General features: G+C 40.4%; 1 protein-coding gene across 1 annotated transcript in view; it reads left to right on the plus strand.

The window, feature by feature from the left end:
• Positions 1 to 6309, plus strand: part of LOC115403428 (polycystic kidney disease protein 1-like 2) — a 46277-nt gene extending 39968 nt beyond the window's left edge. The window contains exons 28-35 of the mRNA XM_030112311.1: positions 741 to 1071; positions 1206 to 1339; positions 1428 to 1555; positions 2997 to 3157; positions 3257 to 3467; positions 4083 to 4184; positions 4323 to 4454; positions 5782 to 6309. Coding sequence (XP_029968171.1) covers positions 741 to 1071; positions 1206 to 1339; positions 1428 to 1555; positions 2997 to 3157; positions 3257 to 3467; positions 4083 to 4184; positions 4323 to 4454; positions 5782 to 5973 — 1391 coding nt within the window. The 3' untranslated portion in view covers positions 5974 to 6309. The remainder of the gene's footprint in view (positions 1 to 740; positions 1072 to 1205; positions 1340 to 1427; positions 1556 to 2996; positions 3158 to 3256; positions 3468 to 4082; positions 4185 to 4322; positions 4455 to 5781) is intronic.
• Positions 6310 to 25281: the final 18972 nt, after the last annotated feature.

Here is a 25281-nt window from a genome sequence, read left to right on the forward strand (position 1 = left end):
CCATTTCTAATAATGGTGTAATAAGTTAGAAAGTTTTTTTACAGCATTTTTTTAAACTTTTTGGATCTTTTGAATACTTCATGAAAAACTGCTGAAACTGGGACTGTTGAAGCTTAAATATGATGGATTTATCACTTACAAGCAGTTTCCACTTGTTTCATTCAGGGGAACTCACAGTTTTTCAACTTTCATCACTTTGTCCTGAGAAAGGCTTTATGCACTTTGCTTAGTAAAAATAAATGTAGTGGTTGGCGTAGTTGTTGTCTGCACTGAGGATATGCTGTCTCAATTATTGTTGTAAAAAAAATAATTCACTATTTTCTTACATTCTCATTTTTACATTAAAATTAACCAAAATTATTACAATTATTATCTGTTACTATCCATTAACATATTGTTTAGGTGGGATATAATACACAGCAAGCTAATTTGTCCTCAAATTAGTCGCTGTGAATTCAGCTTCTGTGTTTCCGGTCTGAAGTCGCAGCTTATTGATTCACTTTGGAAGGGAAATCAGGCCCGTGTGGTCAAACTGCTCCAGAAGTTGACTGAAATCTGTCAGAATAGTTAATTGGAATTTCTGGCAGATAGAGAATATGTTTGGAAAAAAAATTAATTTTGTCTTGTATGCTTAACCAATGGAATCTGAGTCACAGAAACATTAAGTTGAAAACATGCTGTATGTTGAACATTTTTGTGAAAACGATGGTGCTTTTTGACGGCATAAAATTGTGTTGCAGGATTTATTACTGATGGAAACTCCAAGCTGGTCGGCAACGCCCGTCTCCGTCAACTGAGAGTGCGGAGAAGCTCCTGCCAGATCGCCGGCTTCGTGCAGGAGCTCGTGTCAGAGTGTCACTCTCCATACTCATGGGACATGGAAGACATGGGCTCCTATAAGCCGGGCTGGAACCGCTCCCTGACGGATAACACCTCCACCAACACACCAGACCCCTGGACCTATCAGACGCAGGCACAGCTCAGGTCCTACCCCATCTGGGGACAGCTGGAACTGTACAGGGGAGGAGGCTTCGTGGCCGAGCTCGGTCCAGACTCAGAAACTGCAAGCAGGTAAAGAACAAACATCGTGGTTTTTCCGGTAATGAGAGTTTACACTGCTTGGGATAACGCTAAATTTGGATTGAATAAGATATGTGTTGAAATTCCTTTTATCGTAATTTGATCTTCACATTTTCCATCCACAGCACCCTTGAGTATCTGTTTAGAAACTCTTGGCTGGACGTTTACACGAGAGCCATCCTTGTAGAGTTCACTGTGTATAATGCAAACGTGAACCTCTTCTGTATCGTCACACTCCTGCTGGAGACTGCAGCTGTCGGTAAGACGGGGACTCGTCTCCAGATGGCAGTTATAATCTAGTCGTAAATATCCTGTGGTAACAGTGAATTGTCTCTGGAACCTTGTAGGAGCTTTTCAGTTCAACACTGAGCTCCGGACTGTCCGTCTGTACCAGTCTACAGGCGGCATGTACATCTTTGTCATGGCTGCCGAGATCATCTATCTGCTTTTCATCCTCTATTACATGTTCCTGCAGGTAAAAAAAGAGTACTACTCTTCGGCTTATTAAATGCTTGATCCTCTATTATTGACAGTTTGATGCTTTGAAGCTGTCAGAGCAGCTGTCAAGCTCTGCACAGCTTCGTCTCCCACAGAGGGGGAAAGTTAAGTATTGAAGTCATAGTGATTCCTGCGTCGGAAATAATAGCAATATTCTGTCATTTTCAATCTTTCTGCTAAATTTTTTATATCATCTTTAATCAGAGTCATAATTGGATGATGATTGTCGACTCTTGATGGGGATATTTTGGTTTATGGATCATCACCATTTCCTGTAATTTTTGAGATATGAAGCCCCTGTGACGTTCTCTCCTGCTGCTCTCGAAGGATTATGGTGTAGAGGAACTTACACATGAAGACACCGGCTGTATACTTGATAAAATGGGAAATGTTCTGAAGTGTATGTCTGTTTTTGAAATTCAGCTGGAACCACTGAATGGAACAGAAGAGAAACTGTTTTTGTCTGTTGTTCAGAGATAACCGACTCACGGAATCACTTATTAAGAGAGTTGATTAAGAAGTCTAAAGCACACAGTCTAAAGGCTGTAAAACTTAAAAAAAAAAAATGCTTCAGGGTTTGGCAAAAACTGGTTATTTTGACTTTGATAAGTCAATGTTTATAACAGATTATGAAATTAAACGAAATACCCCGAGGAGCAGCTCATTAGCTTCTCACACCTTGTGAATTTCTTAACGGGAATTTTACAAGGTCTTTGCAATTAACAAGCTTTTTTAATTCACATTTAATCACAAAAACACCACAATCCCCAGTTTTTTTTCTATTTCATCTGTGAAATATCTACACAAAAACTCCTGTGCATATTTCATAAAAGTTCATGCTTGCTTTGATAAGGTGGCAAAGCGCACAGCAAGGTCAGGAGACTTCATGTTTCATAAGAAACTCGACTGTAATACAGCTGGGAGGAACTGGACAAAAGAGTGAACATAGATGTACTTCTTCACTTTTCTGCATTGTTATGCTCACATCCATTTTCTGATGCCGCACTATAGGAATAGGCTGCAAGAACTCCCAAACCAAACAAAACCACTGATTCAAGACGATGTTAGTGTCATGCTATTCTCATAGTATCACTGAAGCCTCCCGCCCTGATTCTTCTACTACTTCGTCTCCTGTCTGCCGAGTTGAATGGAGAATCCCTCCGGACCCTAACCCCTACCTGAACCAGGGTCCGAATCCCTAAAATGATTCGTAATGGAACAGCAGTCTAGGTAGTTATAGACATTTGCGAAATACTTCAAATCACAGAGAGTACCTTCCTCAAAAACAAAGGTGTCAACCGTGTGTGCGTATGTGTCAGAAACACATTCATGTGATTGCTCGCCGCGTCCAGGAACACGCATATGCTCTCCTGCTGTGCTACATGTTTCACTGTGCTCTCATTTCCTCTCTGGGAAAGGCCAAGTTAGTCAAGCAGCAGCGGTGGGCTTACTTCAAGAACAAGTGGAACCTTCTGGACCTAACAATCATCCTGCTGAGCTGGAGTGCCGTGGCAGTCTTTATAGCGAGGACCCTGCTTGCAATCAGAGATATTGCCTACTACCACGACCACAAAGACCAGTGAGGCATCATGAACTAAATCTGACACTTCATCTGTTCAGTGTGTGTTTTCGGTTTTATGCACTCAGTGTTGTCTTTCGTTGCTCTGCGCCTGCTCAGATTCGCCAGTTTTTATGAGACTGCCTCAGCCGATGCCGTGCTTCAGTATCTCATCGCCTTCCTGGTCCTGTTCGCCACGGTCAAGATGTGGCACCTGCTCAGACTTCACCCAAAGATGAACATGATCTCCGCCACGCTGCAGCGTGCCTGGAGTGACATATCCGGTTTCCTCATCGTCCTTCTGATCATGTTGATGGCATATTCCTTTACAGTGAGTACTTGGCCACTTTATTGCACAGGGGATGAGTTTTTTCTTTTCCGCAGTGCAAGAATGTTCTCTGAAGTCACTGCTGTCTCATTAGTGCTGAGAGGAAACTGTGCCGTCAGAAATGTGTCTTGTCGGGAGATTTTCCTTTAAAGCTCTCAATTGCCTGTAGAGAAACTCAAGGGTAAATATTTTCTTTTCTTAAGATTAACTTATCTGAAGTCAAGAGCAGAAGTAAGAGCCAAGAGTTGTAAATTAAAGCTACCAAGCCGAGACCGTATTCATTTTGCCACAGCCTCTTCTAGATATCATTTTAAAAGGGTAACACTGATGTTTTCATCTTCACCTCTGTGGTGAAATCATTCGGTTGAGACCGCAGAGCTGCAGGCATTTGCTTTTACTGCTTTCTCCATTAAGTGAATCTTTCACAGTCTGTGTTCTCCATAGTGTGAGCAGCAATATGGTGAATAAATGTACTCTGTTCAAATCTTAATGAGTAACCTCAGTCAATTATCTATGGAGCTCCCAATCTAATCAAACTGGATGGATGAGATTTGAAAAAAAAAAAAAAAAAAAAAAAAGAAAAAGTTCAATAAATGAAATGATTTTTGTACTCTACAGAGCTACATGATTTATGGCTGGAAGCTGTCGTCTTACCGGACTTTGGCTAATGCTATTCTGACCATCTTCAGTCTGCAGATAGGCAAGTTTGACTATGAAGAGGTGAGTGCTTCATTCTGCCAGTTCAATATTGACAATCGAGACAAAGCTCAGACTCTCAGTAAAATGTGTTGGATAATGTTTCTGTATTTACAGTGTTTATAGCTGCCACCTGTATTGATGCGTTGATGCATTTTCCAGGTCTTGAACAACACGTCTCTGATGGGCGGATTGCTGTTTGGTTCCTGTGTTGTGTTCATGACATTTGTTGTGGTCAATCTGCTGATTTCCGTAATCCTCGTGGCATTCAGTGAAGAGCAAATACAACACAAGGTAACAATTATCATCAATCAGTCCAGAAAATGAATTTGAAAACAAGGGAGATGTCACTTAGCCAAATGCCATTTATTACCGTGTTAATATGGTTACAGTATTTATGTGCTGCACAATTTACAGCATTTATTGGTATGAAACATAAGGTTGCAACATTAATTTGAATAGGTTATTGTTGTTTTCTTTGTGATCGATACACATTTTCGAAGGCGCTTGCTCTGGATCAATCAAAAGGTTTGAACTCCAGTTCTTTTCATTTGTTTTTTTTTTGTTTTTTTAACTCCGGCTCAAAGAAGGCTTCATGAACAAACGTGAAGTAAATTTCATTGATATCAGGTTCAAATACTCAGTTTAGCATTCTGTCTTCATAATGAGACAAACCAGGCTTTTCAGTGTGGAGTTTGATGGTTCTCCCACAGGACACTGAACTCCATAAAGCAGTGTAAAATATTAATGGTATGAAATATATGGAGGCAAAAAAAAAAAAACAAGAAAAAAAAAAACTCAACAGGATTTCTCCCATCATGCACATTGATGTCAGTGAGCCGTGAGGATACGGCGCTTATGGAGACATCATGAGTTTGGACCGGGCTGAGTTCACACTCCCAATGCACTTTAAACAAATCACACCAGTTTCAAAGCATAATGAGACTTAATATTCAGACTGACTTGGTCCAGTTATGCACTGAATATATTCTCTGCAAGAACATAAAAATCAGCTATTTTATTTTATTTTTTTCCTAAAGCTTGCTTCAACAAACAACCACTAAAATTTAAACAAAAAAAAAAAGTAATGCATTTCAAGAAACGCAAGCGCTGTTGGGAAGAGATTAAATGAAAAGCCTTCTTCAAATCTCACCTCTTTTAAAGCAGTCATTGTTAATTTTGTTGTGCATAAGGGACAAAGTACTTCTTGAAAACAACACAGCTGTGAAAGGATGCAGAGAATGCCAGGATTTATGTCTCTCCTGTTATTTTTTATTCATTTCATTTTATGCGCAATATATGACATGAGAGCAGAATAACAAGCCGCAGCTCAATACGAGCAGCTGCATTCGGTTTACAACAAAGCAGGGTGTTCCTGAGCCAGATGGTTTTGTCCTGAATGTTAATTCTCTCTGTTAATTAATGTCTTTCTCATTTATACAAAGCGGTTCCTCTTTATCCCAGCCGCTCGATGGAGCTTTCTAAAGTGTGTTATCAGTAAACAGAAGGAGAACCGTCTGGATTATAGCTCCGAGTCACAGGCCATCAGAGCTCTCCACAATCCGTGGTAGTTAATGGTGTCAAGCCTCACAAACGCTATTTCATTTCTTCTCCTATTCAGCCTTCGGAAGAAGAGGAGGTTGTCGACGTGATGCTGAGGAAAATCTTCAATATTTTTGGGATCAGATATAAAAGCGCGGCAGACGCCCCGCGGCCTGACGCGAACGGCAGCAGTGGCAGAAACATCCTCAGCTCCTCTCCAGAAGACGTCAACATATTTCACCTCAAACCCGACAGCAAAATTAATCCCTAGGTGTGCATTTGATTGTACTGCATGTGTTTGTGGACGATTATTCTTTCTTTTTCTTTGCTGATTTCCTCGTGAGAGCTCAGTGCAAAGTCTAATTATTATGTGGAAAAATTCCATTGTGGATGAATATTTAGCGAACACTTCATTTTGTTATTTCATGCTTCACACTGAATATACACAAAAACAAATCTAATATTCTCATGCATGCTTCACCCTTGTACAACCAAAGTGCCGTGAAATAGAGAAAACTGCCGCTGCGCTCAGGTCTCATCTGCTCATCTGATGTCTTTCAGTTCTGTCGACAGCTGAAAGTTTGACTCTGCACACTGTCAATTTTCAAAAACCTGTAAAAACCTGTAAAGACTCAATTTTCAACATTAAGAAAAGAAAACTATAAATACTTTTAAATAATGGGTCTGATTTTCATGTCTTGTACATGTTTTTTACACCTCTTACAGCTGTGTGTTGTGATGACAGCCTTGCCCTTGAATATGTTCTTGATATAGCTGCTGCTAAAATGATTAGGGCATATTCACCAAGATTCTTTTTAATCTTTATACCTCTTTTGTCTATTTTATATGGTATTTTGTATAGTAAAAACACACAAGGAGATTTTCAGTAGGTAGGAGGTTGGCGTAGGTCAATGGGTTCACTCTGCTCCTGCTGTATTATTCGAGGCACACTGTGTCTCGCTGGCTTTGACACCGACATGCACAGTGTTCAATTTGAACAGATGATTATGATCTCCTTATCTAGCAGCAAATTGCATGCGTAAATTGGCTTTTTTGTGTTTCTTGAATGCTGCAAACTAGCAGCTGCATCAACTGTGTTTTTAGGCACATGATTTTTTTAGAAGTATGAGTACAAGGCATGCGAGCAAGCTGAGTCGTGATCTGGTCTTAAAGGACATAGCAGGTCCTTTCCTTCCAAAGACATGAAACAAAGAGCAAACGGGGGCTGAGAGAAAGACACCAATGACAGATAAACTGTACATGAATCCTGATCGGGGGGGGGGGGGGGGGGGGGGGGGGGGGGGGTAGGATCATGGGTTGTGCCTCATTTGGTTTAATAGGTTTCAGTTCAGAGAGCCAAAATCTTTAATGATTCAACTGCGATTCATCCATTTGTCCACTAAGTACCTGAAACGAAGTCAGGAGGATCTTGAAGTTGATTGTTAAAGTCTCATTTCAGGCCTAGAAGATGGATCACAGAGATAAAAATGCTCATATTGTTACAGCCACCAGTAAAAATGGTTATTTCTGCTTTCGAGGAAGCTTTTTTTGTGCAAGCTTTATCATATCAAATGTAATGATGCAGCATGTAGTTACAGTTGAACAGCACTTACACTATGAAAAGAAGAAACTGCGATCTGCTTCAGCCTGTCCAGGTATGCAACTGACTCTGATAAGATGATCTAATGTGCAAACAGGCTACGGCAGGGGTGCCAGGCTCATTTCAGTCCTGGGCCACTTACAGCCCAGTTTGTCCTGGAAAAAAAAACTGCTCTTTTTTGAAAATACCTTCAAAACAAGTTGAGAATTTTCAAGAAAATTGGTACAATTTCAACAACATGTCATTTTTTCCTCCACTTTCTTGTGAAAAGTGCAGCGAAATGCACTTAAATTGTGACATTTCGCAGCATTCAACAAGTAGTTATTAGACCTCTTTCACTATCGAGAGGAATGTCATGGTTTTGACTCAAAACGAGGATTTTCTCTGCACAGTCAGTCTTTACATGGGTAAAATCCTTTGACTGGTTTCGTCCCACAGTCCAAAATCATGTGTTTGAATTGTTTAACTGTTGTGTGTGAGTGTGTGTGAGAGAGAGAGATGGATGGGTGGATGGATCACAGCTCTCTTCACTCATCTTAATAAACCTCATCAATCTCCAATCAGATTAACAATTGACAGTTATTTTTATGGAAACATCTAAATTAAAGTTTTCTTTCTATTGTTTTTTTCCTTTGCTCAGACATCCTGTCGACCTGCTTTTTTCCCACAGGCCTTCGATATCACTCCCCTCAGCTACAGCATACCATAAAAGCTTTGATCTCCAGGGTTTTTAACATTCTCAAGTACACCTTTCCAGCTTTAACAGTGAAGTAATGTGCAAGCAAAATCTAGAACAAGGTTCAAAGGGTGTTATGCTAATTCTGTTATGTGATCAAAGTCATAATTTCAATGCAACATCAAAGGTTTCCTCAACCATTTCCTTTAAGTGTGAGGTGCGCCTCTGCCCTGCTCCCAGCTGCATAAGTGACAGTGGCAGCCGAGTAATAGGCTGACCCGGCGTCCACTCACCTGCCAGAAATTAAGGAAAGTGTACATGATAGCTTTTTAGACCCTAATCATCTTGTCCACCTCTGTGAAATAGGTGGATAATGATGCAACTGCTGTTTTCCCTTTGTTATCAAACACCCTATCGCCCTCTTTTGCTCATCTGAGCTGCGGTCGCTTTCTTTGTAATGTTTAATATTCCAAGACAGCGGCATTTTTCTACTAACACCAACAATGTGTGACATCTTAAAGAAATGAGCATCTCTGCTTCTAGTGCAGCCCCCTCCGTTATTATTGCATCCATCAGTCTACCTTTAGATAGACTGATGGATGCATTATTACGTGTATCAAAGACAGCTGAATAAAAAAATGTAACAACTTCATGCTACAGTGATATATAATGAAAGCAGGGTATACGTATAACCTTTGCAGTTGGGTCTATATTAAGCATTATTCCCTTCCATTTTTTGTTTTGTTTTACTTCTCTTATTACAAAAAAAGTTTTCCATGTGTTTTTATTGACTGAGGATCCAAACAAGTAACAAGATTTCCTTAAAAATAAGGACTCAAACAAATTGCATGTGAGGAGAGCCGAGAGGTGGCTTCACCGAGTCAGAATTAACTATGACTCCATTTGAAATTATAGACACGCTTAAAGATACACTTACATAACTCCCTGCTCATGTGGTTTGCCATTGTAAGCACTGCCTTACTTCTTTTGTCATGCACAAATTGCACATTTGCAGCTTTTTTTTTTCTTGTGTTATGAAGATGTGCACAGCAGCTGAATGCACATTCAGTGGCACTGAGATAATGTGAAGCAATTGGCATGGAAATAGGTGAATCAGTCCATTAATCTTCTACTGTGTATCACTCTATCCTCAGCTATAGGCGAGAGCAGGGCACACACACACACACACACACACACACACACACACACACACACACACACACACACACACTTCTTTGAAATAGAGTAAAAGTCAATACAGTATTAGAAGTTACAAATAGTGATTTTTGTGCAAGAGGTGAAATCGCCATTGAATGCTAGCTTAGCTTTAGCATTTCCATCAGAAACAGCTGTTTCTGGATTGTTTAATAGTATTATCTTCCTTATTAGAAAAAACAGAACTGAGCATGCGTTGATACATTGAGTGCAAAGGTCTCCATCGCTTACAGGTGTCTCCATACAGGGTCACGCCCAGGCCTCTGGCTCCAGCTTGTGGCAGCCACTTTGCTTTTGTTTTCTCCCCTGCTTTCCTTTGCTTTAGGTGGGCGTGTGCTTCTGGTGTGTGAGGAGTGGACCGGTGTATGGAGCCAGCTGATTACCAGAGTGCGCTCACCTGCAGTGGGGCGTGGTCTACGCCAAACAATTCATCTCTATAAAGCTGGCTCAGACCACAGTGCAGCGTCAGACTGTAAAACTACCAACAGTTAGTTATTCTGCTCTGTTGAATTCTCCTCTGCTGCACTGTGCTCCACTGAGCTCTAACCAGCGTGTCCTCTGCTGCCTTCAGGAGCCCCGTCCCCCCCCCCCACCACCACATCAGGTCCTGGACTATACCTCGGAGCCACCCCAACTCCATGCTGACGCTGTTGTGGAGAAGTCCCCTGGATCACGTTATTCAGGGATGCTGCACCAGTCCACTGTCTATTCTCACCTCCGGCTGTGCATCTACATTCTAACCTCCTCTTTGCTGTAGATGTTCGGGAGTTTATAGCTATAGACTCATTTACGTCCAGGTCGTGTTCGTACTGGTTAGATTTTTGCTCAGTTTTCTGTTAGTTCAGTGTTTTAGCCTGTCAGTTTGTTTCTTGTAGTGTTTGCTGGTGTTATCTGCCAGTGTCCTTGGTTAGCTATTAGTTTTTGTACCTTGAATCCAGTATCAGCCATGAGCTAGTCTGAGTTTCATTCCTGATTTTACTGTGTTGGGTTCGTTCTCTGTAAATAACGATTATTCTTTGGAACTAATGATCTGCTGTGTGTCTGTCCGCACCTGAGTCTGAGCTGTGACATACAGAGATCTCAAACTGCAGGCCCATGGGCCATTTACGGCCCGCACTGACCCTCCCTCTAGTCCACACCTGATGTCAAAAATGTAATCTGGCTCATAAAATAAGTTTTTCAATTTGCATACTTTTAGAAATAGTTTTCATACCAGTTTAAACCACAAAGCTAGAACTGTGGGAAAACTCGGCTTCTTGCATTTAAAAAAAAGCCCTCGGGCATTTCAACTCTTGTGGGTCTTTAGTGGAGGAAGGTGAAGCTTTCAGTGGAGATGAAAATGCTCCTGCTATTGAAAGCCTACTGCGGGACTTTGACCTACGTGTTGCAGACTTTAAAACGCATTGTGACACTTTCTAGCTGATCCCTGCCCGGTGCGCTGCAAATGGAACTTCTTGACTTGAATCGCAGAGTGAACTGACAATAAAAGACTGGACATTTCCTGAGAGAAGTAGCTCCAGTGTTGTCTAAAGTATTGATGTTGATCACCGTCATAATACGATGGGGTACAGATGGATCATTTTCCAGTCCACTTGAAGCTCATTGGTAGTATTTACTTTTTAGTCATAATGAGCAATATGGCACAAAGACTGATAGTGCTGCTGCAGATTTTAGCTGTGGGTGCAAGTCAGCAGGCGAGGCGATGAGCGAGCTAACTTCCTGCATGACTGCATCCATGTAATCGGAGGTGTGTAAAGTCTTTCTTCAAAAGGTGGAAATTCTTTAAATGATCATCCAGAGCAGACCAGTGACAGGCATCATGGTCTCTGTGCTTCTCCTCGTGTTCTGTGCCACTTCAATGTGTGTTTAACAACTGTGGAGGTGCACATCAGGCTATGCAGAGGTGGTTCACTGCAATGCAAAGCCTCTGAGCACTGGAAACCTGTTTAAATATGTAAGATGAACTTCTTTTCTTTAACTCATTAAAGACAGGAGAGTCAAGATTAAAGTCCATATTACTGTGGGAAATGCTCACAATTCTAGTTTGCAAAAAAGTGCCACTTATGACAAGGATTTGCAGCTTATGGCATATCTTTACATGTCAGATACATGTAATTATCATTTACTGTGTTTAACGTACTTGAGTCATCTGTCTTCCTTGTTTGAACTTGCAAACCATCCCGTTAAGATGATTTGTCGATGAATGACATGTAAAAAAACAGCTCTGACATCTCTGCATTTTCTGTGTCTAGGATTGTATCAGAGCGGTATTTGGCAAGTTATTTCTGTATAGGAATGACTTGATCCTTATAGTGAGTGTCCTAATGTGAAGTTTATATTCCTTGTCAAAAAATTTTGCATGCAAGAAAAGTGAGAATTTCCCAGAGACTCAACTGTGTACATACTTTTTTGTACATTTGTACGTTGTGGCTGCAAATCCTGATGAAACACGCTTTAGCTGAGTGGACATCTCTGGCGACAACCTTGAAGTATAAAGCAAATCAATTTTTGGCATGACACCGGCACTCTGCAGTGCTCTGCATCAGAAATGCATGAAGTGGGTTCTGGTGCAAGACGGCTGTGGAGGGCACGATGCAGCACGGCCACAACGCAGTCTCAACACATTCAGTGGAATATGGGGGAAACACAAAACACTTGCTGTAATGCAAGATGAGAACAGGTCAGGAGACTCTCACACACACATCCTCTTCAGCAATATAGACACGCACTCTTGGGTCAGATGGGAACATGTGCTCACATTTACTTAATTGGACTGTGTTGTCACATGACAGTGACCTTGTATGGATACCACAATACTTGACAGCTACAGATCAATAGGACCAGATGGATAACGCTTATGTTAGAACAGGCTCAAGAAGCTCAGTGTGATTGATCCCTTTCCCCAGGGCTTTCCCTCGGCCAAGTTTGAATGTATATGCATCCTGGATGAGGCAATAAACATCAGCTGAGACCAAGAATCAGCGTCTGAGATTCCTTTCTGCATCAAACCTGAACACGCTGACATCCTTCGCATCCTGGGCAAGAATTTATCAGGTTGCTGTGATCTTATTGGGCAACTCATGGGTTCAGTGTTTGGGTTAAGGCTATCTTTTGTGGCAAAAATAAGGAAATAACAGTGTTTGGACAGAAGATTTCTTTTAACGACCGCTATTGAATTGAATTGAATTGAATTGAATTTCACACATTTTTTAAATTATGTCTTTATTCATCACACAAATTATTTCTTACAGATGACCTGCATGAATCATGCACCTATCATGGTTCCCTCTGTTGAAATGTAAGTGGAGAGAAAATTCATGTTAACAGAAACGACTGTCTCTGGACTCACTGTACAGACCAAACTCGAAGCAATCCTCTTCTTTTTGTCATGCATTTTCTTGTTAGGAACATTTCTTTAAAGTAAAACTGAACGGGAGAACCATTCATATTAGAGCGACGGGTCCAAAAAGGTCAATCACATATTTGCTGCCTGCAGTCATGATAACAGAGTTATTTTGAGCACAATGTGCAGCCTTTATCAGTTTCCAAGGTACGGATGTTTGGAAAGAAAGGAAAGATCAAAAGGTTGCAGTATTGGAGATTGAATGTGTTTCAGAGAGGAAAAAAAACCCTAAAATACATGTTTTTTTCTTGAAGTACCTGTTCTTGGTCTTTATTCCAGTGACTTTAAATGAGCATTTCTGAACTTTTCTGGGATAAAATACCTCTACAGAATCACCATCAATGAATATTCAAGGCTTCTGTCAAGTTCTAATAGTTTAGAATTTTTCTTTAGTTATGACTTCATGTCTCCAATTTCAGCCTAGTTTTTTTTTGCATCTTTGTTTAAGTTTAGCTTTATATTTTTTCATATTGCTTGGTATTAGCTTGTCATGCCACGTTTCTAAGGCTCAAGAGCAGGAAGCAATCAGAGACAGAGGTGTGATATTTAAAGTTTTTAGTGAAATAAATGATAAATTCCTCACAGATCTCAGAACTGATGACAGAGAAGACAGACGGGGTAAAAACCAGGGATCAGAAAACCATCGGACAAACACTGACTCAGGAGAGTGCAGATTGCGATCCTGCATGGGGTGAGGTCCGAGGGCCAGTTAAAAAGAGCCACAGCTCATCAGGGGAACAAACCTCACTCAGCACCCCAGGTAATCTGAATCATAGCAATCAGCAGCCCCCCTCCTGCCTCTGCAAACACAGCCCAGCACCGCCCACCTGGAACCAGGAACAGAGAAACAAAACCAAAACCACGGCACTCAAAGTGGCTCCAGGAATGCCGAGCATGACACTTTAGTTTCAGTGTTTTTTGTAATACCTACTATTCTTCAGGGACAATATTTAGAAAAGTTTTTTTTTTTCATTAGATTAAATTTGTTTCTATATTATGGCTGGGAAAAGACTGACTCTCTTCAGAGCATTTCCCATTTCATTTAGATATGAATCGGTGAAGTAATTTCATTTCAAATTGCATTATTTAATTTACCAGGCACAAAGAAGCATCTGAAGATAAATCAAAAAACTGAAAGTGTTTTCACTTTGATCCCCGGAGGAGAAAACTGCAAATTAGTTGCGACAGGTGAAAAGATATAAATATGTATTTTTCTATTTTGCTATTTGTATCTGCCTCTGGTGTTTATTCTCAGCTATGCAATCCACAAAAAGAATCAAGCCCTGTGCTCAACACACACACTTTAGACTGACATTGATCTTCAGTCTCACTAACAAGAAAAAAAATAGTTTTTTTCCCCTTTTTAGCTTCTTGCTGAATTACAAATAGATTGATTCAAAGTCCAATCCTTCTTGAGCTGTGTGGGTTCACACTTTTTTATCCTAAAGCTCTGTTATAATTACTTGAAGGAAGGTTTATATGTCAGAAGTTGCTCCTATTCTCAAAACGGTGTTTTATGTAACTTTAGTCACACTAAACCCCTAAACTTCTTCCAAGTACTGTGGCTTTTAGAAAAAAAAGTGTTTTTATGTCTTTATCCCACAGAGAAAATGGTTTGTATGAGATTTTCTGTTCTGCCACAACTATTCACAAATATGTTTGCAACTTTGGTGAACTGAGCACAAAAAAACTATTATTGAATTTCAAAGGATTTTTCAGAGCATAGTTCTTTCAACCATTTCTAATATAGAGTCTGCCCAATTTTTTTTTTTTTTTTTTTCGTGCAAATCATTTTCCTAATGGTACCAAATGAAAGACTTGTACTCCTGTAAAGGGCAAACTTGTTCTAGTTGTCACTTGAGAATAATATACAATATTTTCTCATTAAAAGCCCCTTTTGTGATTCAACACAGTGAAGATGGATACATGTACAAGCAGGGAGTACACATATTTAAATAGAGCAATGTATTGGTTCCATTTTCATTCGATTCAGAATTTTTCGTGGACTAATCGCCGATCGGTCAGGGGCGGCAAAGCAGAACTTTACATGCTGAGGTCTAGTTCAGTTCATCATGTTCTTTCATCTGTTGATCAATGACACAAAATCTATTCTTCCCTATAGGGAAGGAACAGCCTGTTGCAGAGGGTTGAATACAGTTTGTCTTTGAAATTCAACAGAAAAACATAATCTACATATTATTATTTTTTTTTTTAGTATGTTTTAGTTGTCTGCACTAAATGCACCACTCACTTTCATCAATGGACAGATTTAAAGTCCTTCTCACTGATGGTTGATGTGAAGCTGCCATGAAACTAACACCAACTCATGTGTTTCCTCTATTCTTACCACAGGTCTGTAAAGAAAAATATTAATTAAGTAAGCACATTTGAACAGTTATTACTTCTCAATTTTTTTTTTGCAAATATATAAGAAAATATGTATTTACACAACAGCATTTTCAAGTGAAAACGGAAAACTTTGGTTGTGTTCTGGGTGTAAGTTTACATTACAACAATGCTCAGTGCCACTGAAAATGCACTTTTCTCAAAAACAATATTGCTGTTTATGTTCACCACTATCATAGGATATAGTCCTTCTGCCCACGTGTGAGTGTAATGGACAATAACAACAGTGGCAGGCTGCAGAGTGTCATGACTATCAGTCCATATTCTGCAGGACTTGGTAGTTTAAAGTCTGTGTATTCGCCATTGTTGCTGTTGCTTGAGGTTTCATTTCAAAAACGACCAACAGGTGCCCCAAAATGAACTTTATCATTTTCAGCGTTTCTGCCATTTATGTAAAAACTGACATTATTTCAATATATTGCCATCTAAACATAACACTTTTCCGAGGCAGAAATGGAAAAATGATCCATTTTCACTTGAAATATTGCCTCATGAACATGATCTTAGTTTCCTGAGGATGAGGTGGAAGATAAGTATCATCTTCCACCTATCTTCTACTTTTATAATAATAAAAGTAGAATGATTTTTTTACAATGAAAAATAAAGAGTGAGGAGCAACACAGTGTGATCTTATTGAAGATTCAGTTAATTTATAGTCATGGGATAGCATAGATTATGACCAACTTATTGGCTATATATACCTTAGCGCAGCTGGAGGAGGAGCAGAGGGTGGAGCAGCCCCAAGGGACTGTACTGATAGCAGAAAAAAAAAAGAAAAGTGAAATCGGATAGGCATGTCTTACTGCTGCTGTACTTGTCAGGAAATAAGTGTAAAATGGAGAAAATACAGCCTGAAATAAGATTAAGAGGTAATGTGACATGACAGGCATGCATGAACAAGGTGAGACTCTCGAACCTTAGAGGGATATTGTCATTGATAAGAACAAGGTCTTCGGGGGTGAAGGAGAGGAAGATGGTGCTAAGATATGAGGCCACATTGCTGTTTTCAGTTCGGAATATATTGGACATTTTAGAATCTGGAGATTTCGTGTTGGCTGTGGTAAATTTTTTTGCCGTATTGGATACATTTTTATTGCCAGTTTTTGTGGATCAATTTCAAACTCCCCACTGCTGGATGAAAACATCAGTAAGTTGTTCCTTATTCAACATTTGTGATGACAAAAGCAAAGCTTGTCATACATGCTGGCTGTCTGTCCTCTTTCTTAAATAGCATTTTCTTTGCGGCATGTGTTGTAGACCGCCATGTCTGCTTGGTTATTACATTAACGACAGGCCACACAGGTTACTTTTACACTTGTTTATTAACGAAAGTTCTTTTAACCAGACCAGTGCTTTGTTTACCTGCTTACTGACGGTTTCAGTTTTGTTAACAACACAAGATAAAAAGGATTATGATCTTTTTAATGCAAGCAGAGGATGACAGGTGTCCAGAAACGAGGGACTCCAATAAGGCACTCAGCTTCTGAGGGCTTTTTAAAAAGGCCACTGAGCAGTAGGGCCACCATCTCCATCCACAAGAGAGTTATTTTTATCTGCAATGAGTCGATTGATGAAACCACTTGAACCATTACACAACATCACCTACTGAGGGTTGAGCACTTTTGAAAAGGTTTTGTGAGGTTTTGTGGAAGTTCTTTTCAACTTCAGCAAATTTTGTGAAGCAGTGAGATGAACCAATGTGAAGAGAGACGTGAGAAGAATAAAAATGACAATTTTTCAAACATTTGTTTTTTTAAAGTTAAATTAGAGTCTAGGGTGACATCAAGATATTCAAATTCATGTACAAACTGGAACTCCTCACCTTTAAGTGATATATTTAGACTTGACAACACTTTTAGACACTTTGAAAATACCACACAGAAATTTTTGGGGGAAATTAGATTAAGACTTGACTTGATGAGAGACTTATTAACAGAGATTATTGCAGCTGTCAATTTTTTGGAGACTTCTATATTAGACTTTGCTTTTGTAAAAAAAAAAAATGACAGCATCAACTGTGTAAAACTGTGTTAGTATTTTGACAGATATTTGGCAAATTGTTAATTTGTAAAGATTAAAAAAAATATAGGTCCACTTGTAGAACCCTGAGGAACTCTAAACTGTCAATTTAAGGGGATTGTAGACCACTGAAAAATACAGTTTGTTTGATTTAACAAATATGATTTAATCCAAAGAATAGGTTATTGACAAAAATTGAACAGTAAAATTTTGTGGTCAAACCGTATCAATTCCCCCCTTCAACTCCGAGCTCTGCCATTTACAGAAGTTGGTGGACAACACAGCCATCAGAATCAGAATAGTCTTTATTGTCATTGCAACAAGTTACCAAAGTTACCAAAGTTACAAGTTACAACGAAATTGCTTGGGTTTTAAAGACGCCCAGGCAGCCAATTACGGCACTCCGTCTTGAAAAAGAAACAGAGTTAAAGAAACTGAGACAGAAATTGGGGGGGGGGATTAAAAAAAAAAGATACGTCATTTCAGGTCACGGCTTCAAAAGGGAGTCGTGATTAGAAGTGAGAGACCAAAAAAAAGCCAACCTGCGCACATACACAGCAAGACACGTGAGACAAGTTGCTATTGGATCAGCGGTCGAAAGAGTTCACACAAACGGTCAACCTCAGCTTTTGCCCGTTGATTTGAAAAGACTGTCATCCCTTGGACATCTTTTGTGGTGGCGGTCTTCTTAATCCGCCAAAGGATCAGGCCGCAGCACAAGCCAATCAGCAGCAGGCCGATCATAATGAATCCGAAAATGTAAACATCCACAATGACCTCGACGGACAGGGGTGCCAGGCACGTGACACCCCTCCACTTCTCCCGGGCGTCCATCACATACCCAGCATGCCGAGTCCCGTCCGGACAAGCAGGATCCCCTGCTCCTGTGCTCTTTGTTGAAAAACTCGTATCCATTGCGTAGAGAGACCGGCTGATCAATTCCATGGTTGATATTTGGTTTGTTCGAAAAACCAAGTCAAGTGATTACTCCAGTAAAACAGACGAGACAAGAGTGCAGCAAGCACAGACAATAGGGAGGGAGAAGCAAGTAGGGAGCGATAGAAAAAGCGTCCGCCTCCTCCGAGAGCCAGCAAAAGAAAAAGAAAAAGGCTGTATAAGGAGTGGACAGGAGGATGAGTACAGACAACTGATCCAGGACTTTGTCACATGGAACAACTCCAACCCCCTGCTTCTGAACACCACCTAGACCGAGGAGATGGATTTTAGAAGAACCAGGCCGCACCCAGAGCCGGTGGCTATCAAAAGGGACTGTGTGGAGGTGGTACACACCTACAAATATCTGGAGTGCAGCTGGATGATAAACTGGACTGGACTGCCAACACAGATGCTCTGCACAGGAAAGGACAGAGCGGCATGTCCTTCCTCAGAAGGCTGGCGTACTTCAGCATCATCAAGAAGCCGCTACAGATCTTCTACCAGTCTTTGGTAGCGAGTGGCCTCCTGTACGCTGTAGTGTGCTGGAGGGACAGCCTCAACAAGGACGCCACACGCCTGGACAAGCTGGTGAGGAAAGCAGGTTCTGTTGTTGGCATTGAGCTGGGCAGTCTGACATCTGTGGCAGAGCGACGGACGCTCAACGAGCTCCTGTCTGTCATAGACAATCCGGCTTTAGTGACAGACTGCTCTCAGTGTCCTGCTTCACCGACAGACTTCCACTTCAATGCCTCTCGCGTTAAACAATAACCGAGTCTGGAACCACACACACCATGCACCTTAAGACACACGCACTTCATTACACGTTATATTTATGTTTTCTATATTGTTTTAATCTTTCGATCTCTTGAATGATTTTTTTTTAATAAAGTTTTAGTATCCTCCCAACTTTGCTATATACTTCTACTACTATGTTTGTAACTAATAAAGCTGCTGGAAATTTGAATTTCTCTTGGAGATTAATAAAGTATCTATCATCATCTCATCGATCTTCAAGTCAAGAAAGACCATGCCATAAAGGGGACAAAAATCTCTATTTACTTTTCCCTAAAAAATTCTATTTATTGCTGTTCCTGTTGAGTGGTTTGAATAAAAACCAAACTGTATAGACCGAAGAGGAGTTATGCCTGCATTCAAATAGTTTAACAGTTTTTAAGCAATCAGTTTGTCAATGAACTTCAGAACAATAGATAATATACTGACTGGTCCATAATTCCTAACATCTGTCTTGTTCCCAGATTTCAATATCTGAGTGATGATGGCAGCTTTCCATGCTGTTGGAACGACAGAGTTTCTCATTGACTGACTGATCATGTGTGTTTTTGGGCATATTAAAGAGTCTTTATGTACCTTAAGGAAATTAGTGTATGGACCACAAACATCTTTAGCTTTTGACAGTTTTAATCTATATATAATAGAAATCACTTCAGACTCATTTATTTCTACAATTGTAAACATATTGGGGGACTTATTGACAGTGTATGATATATTTTCCCGAGAAGAAAAGAGTTGTGAGATTTCCTGAATACAATTTATGACAAAAAAAAAAACAAACCAAATATTAAATTTAGTTGTCAATAAGAATTTTTCACTAATTGATTATTAATTTGTAATTCTAATTCCTTGTCTTCATTTTTCTTACCAGTTATTTTATCCATTGTCTGCCAGATCCTTTTATTGCTACCTTTGGCAGACTCAGTATTTGATATGTAAAAGTTTGCCTTGGCTTTGAGCAATGCTTGAATTACTCAGTTTCGCAGTGATGTAAAGAGTTGCCTGTCAGAGACAAGACCAGTTTTAAGGGATTTTCCACTTTTCATTAAAGTCCTGCATTCATCATTGAGCTATTTAAAATTTTCCCTACTGTCTTGGTATCTCAATCTTCTTTTTGTAAATTAAGCTATCACATTTTTTATTTTGGTGTAAATGTTATTCCTGTTTGTTAAGTTATGATCATATTCACAGTTCATCCCTTCACCTACAAAGTTGCGTATTGTGAACCTGATGATCCAGCTGATCTTGGTCCACAGAGAGCTGGGTGATTGCCCACATTGCCCTCAGCTAAAACCGTCACTGCGTGTAACCCTCAAATTCCACAGCGTCCGTCCGCGCTCCCCTCAACTCGGCTCAGCTCCGCTCAGCTCCGCTCCGTTTTTCCAAAACTCACAGCGTCCGCTTTGCTCCGCTGCGTCTCTGTTCCGCCCAGCTGGAGGAGCAGAGAAGCGCATGCACTACTTACCATCGACCTCCAAAAGTTGAGCAATCTGGGCCACACTTGTATTTTTCTCTATACATCCTTGTAGAAAGGATGACTGGGGTCATATAAAATTTGATGATTCTCCACTTCCAAAATCAGCCTCTCTTCATCCATGGTTGTTGTGCTTCAAGATGCTAAATTTCGTGCGACAGAATTATTGTAATTATTGTATTGTCTGTGCCCTATTTCATTTATGTGAAGTCTCACATCATCTCTTATTTCAGGCTCCTTGCCTGTGTCCGAATGTCCACACTATTCCCTGTATAGGGCACTACACAGCTAAGACGTCATTTGTAGGGCTGTCCGAATGTCCAGATAGCAAAAAAGAAGTTCACTAGAAATTTCCCACAGTGCATCTCGAAAAGTAGTGATCATCGATGGTCCCTAGATGACTCAATATTAACCCATCGTGCATTGCAAATCTCCAGCAAAATGATGGAAGAGCAGCAGCACGAGCCGGGAATAATTTAATAATATATTTTTATTTATTCTTCAATGATTAGAAAGATGACAAGGAAAGTAAAATGCAGAAAAAGAGCACATTTAAAACAATATATTACAAATGTTTTTTTTTGTTGTGGAATTACGTCTTCGTGAGCCGGTGTGTCTGGTTACCATGGTACCTGCCGGGGGTCACGTGATCAGTGTTGAGGGAAAAAGTAGGGAGCTGCGTGTCCGAATCGCCAACAGATATGGCACGATAAAGTCCACTCTGTAGTCCAGCACTATATAGTGATTGAGGGCTTAGGGCATAGTATGGACATTCGGACACAGCCCTTGACTTCTCTCCATGTCTGATTGCTGTTCCCTACCCTGATGTGTTTCACCTGTGCCTGAGTCAGTGTGATTGTCTTCACCTAGTGCCTGCTTTATATACAGGGCCTCTTTTGTGTTTTTGGACCATTTTGTATCTGTTCTCTGTGATGAATGTGTTCTTAGAACTGCACTGCATATGGCAGCAATTGTAGAGGCTGGATGTTTTCTTATTTTTTCAAAGTAGTATTTAATAGCATCCCAGCTGTCTAATAAGATTGAGAACTTTGTGAAAACATACTTGCTGACTAATGCAGGAACAATTTGTTTTTCTAAGTGGCAGGGTGACATCTCATTTCAGTCTGAAAACACGGACAAGGTGCAATCCCATATTTTGGATGCAGTGCTTGTGTCATTTCTATTAATTCTTAGTTGCTGGAGTAGCAAAAAGCTCATTTAGCTGTATAATATACGGCCACAGATTTCAGTCAAAAGTTTGCCATGATTTTGTTTGAGATTTTATTGACAAAAAAAAAAAGTGTCACCACCTTAAAGGTGCATTAAACAGTTTGCTCGTTTTATGCGAAACACCGACCCCTGCAGGCCTTGGGCGTAACTGCAGCTTAGTGAAACGCTCGTGTCTGTGGCTTGCGCCCATGTATGTGCACACAAGAGGGGAACTCCTTCCTCGCTCTTTAAGTAACGCTCAAGTAAAATGTAAGTTTCTTTTGCCTGGTGAGGTCTGTGCTGGAGTTGTGGCAGTGCTAGAAGCCGGTCTTTTCTTACTTTCTGGAAGCTCCATCCTCAGTACTGCTCAGTTGTTGCTGCTAAGCATCTGGCGGAGTAATGGTGGACAAAATGAAACTTAAGGATATCAGGCCAGCGGGAGCGCGTATTACGTCAAGCTCAGAGCGATTAGTACCCGAATCACTCATATTGCTGTGCCTTCAGTGCCCTGCACAGGAAAATAGGAGCGACTGCAATCTTGCAGAAATAGCTCTTGCTGCCCATCAGGCAAAGGTGAAAACGTGTGTGGGTGTGAATAATTGATCATTTAATATTTAAAACTACGCTATGCTCCTTTAAAAGAATACTTCCAAGAGTTTGGTGTGCTGTTCCTATATAACATTCCTGCTATATAGTATGCTTCCATGTATGTACAACACACTAAAAAATGTTGGGTTATTTTGTTAACCCAATCGCTGGGTTATGAAATCGGAAACCCAATTTGGGCTATTATAATCCATTTGGAGTTATTTGTTGTGACTTTTGTGTTGGGTTAGAGTCCATCAGACCCAACATAGTTTTTTAAACTCAGCACATGGGTTGCTTTGACCACTGTTGGGTTGTCAATGGGTCCGTGCGTCACTTCCGTCTTCTCTCTCTGCAACACAGAAGAACAGGCTCTCTGATGCAGTACAGGGTTGCTCTTATTTACATTACATATCTAATTCACATGACTGTGTGGCGTCATGTCATCAAGTAGTGTCATCCACAGAAAAATTTGCTTGAGCGAGTGCCCTCCATGTAGTTAGCGTTAACCAAATAGCTAGCTCGCTAGCTACACTATGTATAACATGGCTCGTTAGTTTAGAACTGTTGGCGCAAACACACTCGCCCCCGGACAACCACAACTGCATGGCCAGTGACACAGCATACAGTAGTCTTCAGTGCCATTCAAAATTTAATTATGTTAATTTAAAAATTCACATTTCTTGTTATGTTGTTCAACACAGGGTTGCAAGAATGCAAACTACTTGCCTTTTTCATTCACTGGGGTGTAATGTGTATCTGAGTGGTTGTGTGCCTGACTGGGCTCAAATATATAAACCTTTTGTGCACTAAAAGTGGATTGCAGTAAAATCCACAGGTTCCTGAATTTATTAAAATTTGGGCATAGAGGATGGAGCCAGTCTTTGGAGTTGACTTGTGTAGTATTTTGTTGCACGCTAATTTACATAAATAATGCCAATCTTGTAATTCAAGGTGGCTGTGCCCAGCTGTCAGGGCGGCTGTGGGTTAGTGGGCAGCACAGTTGTCTTACAATCGGGAGATTGCTGGTTCAACTCCTGTCTCCCTCCTGTCTGCATGTCGCAACCCCCCCCCCAGCTATGGGGGGATTGCGGCAAAATTTATAGACTGCTGGAAAAAAAAAGAATTTGCACTGCCAAATATAGATTACGTTTTAACAGGGTTTGAAAATTAGTTGTTTTGTATTGTATTAATTTAATTTATTTGTGAATCAAAAATTTTTCGACGACTAAACCAATGTGTTTAGTTGAATTGACACAGAATTGTAGTTAATTTGACCCAGAATTTGGGCACATTCAACCAGTATATATGGTCAAATTGACCCAGGGCTGAAATTAATTTGATGCAACATTTGGGTTAAAAATGAACACAATATTCAACCCAATCATATGGGAGAATCGACCCGTACTAAAATTGATTTGACCCAAAGATTGGATTAAATCTGTGAACCCATCTGTTGGGTTAAAAAGACCAACCCTTTTTGCTGGGTAAAAATAACTACTGTTGGGCTGGTCCAATATTGATTAACTGTTGGGTAAAAAAATAAACCAATTTGGGTTGCTTTTTAACCTTCATTTTTTAGGGTGAAGGGGCTGAAGTGATCAACAGGATGAAACAGTGTTGTGTGTGTGCAGCTCAGCCTTGCTTGAACTCAGAATGTGAAAATCAAGCATAAAGGCAATGCTGATAGCTGTTTTTTTCCCATACATTGTACATATACTTCTTTGAAGTTGAACCTTTGCTTTCTGCTCTTCAATGGGGAAAAAGCAAACAGTGCACAATTTAAAACACTGTTGTGAGTTTGAATATTCTCAGGGTGAAACACCACAGAAAAATTCCTCTGGGTAAAACTTTGAATGATACATATGGTTGAGTGCCTTGAGAAGTCCAAAGAGCATTCAGTACAAAAAAAAAAGTTGTTGTGCAATGACTCTTCATCCAAACAACTTTTTGACTACGGTGCATAGGATCAACCTCCAGCAGCACTTACACTCAGCTCTCGACTTCCTCAAAAGATTGAGGCCAAGTTTAAGTGCCATCAAGGTATTGACAAAAATTCGGCTCATGTCACAGATAAGGCATGCCAAGCTTCACAAAGAAACGTGAGACGTGTGGACATATGAGCCTCCCATCGCTATTGTGAAGCAGGAAGACTCCATTTTATTTTTTTATTAACTGCAGTAAGACACGTGTCATCTGAATAAATGAATGTATTTGATTTAAACTCCTTTTGTAAAGCAGCTAATGCTGGGGAAACTCACAAGTCCCAAAATATAATCCTCTTTTTTTTTTTGTACATTAATAACCCAATTAGATGTTATTGAGGGAAGCAGTTGTTTTGCCCTGTTGTTCTTTAAAGGGGCTGTATCATGCAAAATTCACTTTTTGTATGTTTTAACCTTGTTATATAGTTATGTACTCACCTAAAACACCCCCAAAGCGTTTTTTTCCTTTGTGCCTGCGTGTTTAAGCTTTCCTCCTGTTTGTGCTGCTCAGAGAGGCAGCCCCTCCCGCACCCGTGAAAACGCTCTGTTTTCCCACGTTCACGTCACACTGTGAAGATGGCTCCCCTGAGCCCCCCTCCCGCAGGCCCTCGGCAATCAGCGTTGCTGCTTTTTGTAACTCCGATTTCGAGGATAAACTTTGACCATCGTCTGAAAGCAACAGTCAAGCCAGAGCAAGAGTCTGAAGGGTCTGCGCTTGGTGAGTTTCTTACAGGAAAAGACGTTTTTGCGTGTAGAGAAGCTAGAGCTAAAGAGTTAAAGCTAGCTAGCGTATTTGTTTTGAAGCGCTGATTGGTTGAAGTACGCTGTCAGTCAAAGTCCACAGGGGGAGAGGCGGGATTTTCAGTGAAACGGAGCGTTTTCTCTTCCGGGTTTCAGAATTAGCCCCAGAAAATCTTTTATTTCACACAAAATTACTTTTCCTTAGCGCCAAAAATAAACTATTACCATGTTAATGCCATTTCTAGGGTTTGGACTAGCTAAAAAAAGCATGATACAGCCCCTTTAAATAGTCCGAGATAGTGGTCAGGAAACGGCTCCAGGAGAGAGAGAACAGAAAGAGATGGAGCTTATTTGCTGTAAAGATACCAAAACCACAGGGTGGAACAGTTACTGACTCACAGCTCTAATGATTTATTACAGAACGACAGTGGTTCACCGAGGCACCTTTGACCATTCTCTGTGTGCGTTTCACTCTTGCTGTAAATTATTCCAATTTACAGAATCTGGTGAAGGGGTGAGGTGTTGCCCAGCTGGAGGC

Source organism: Salarias fasciatus, chromosome 16 (genome assembly GCF_902148845.1).
Source record: "Salarias fasciatus chromosome 16, fSalaFa1.1, whole genome shotgun sequence".
In the NCBI taxonomy this organism is placed as follows: Eukaryota; Metazoa; Chordata; class Actinopteri; order Blenniiformes; family Blenniidae; genus Salarias; species Salarias fasciatus.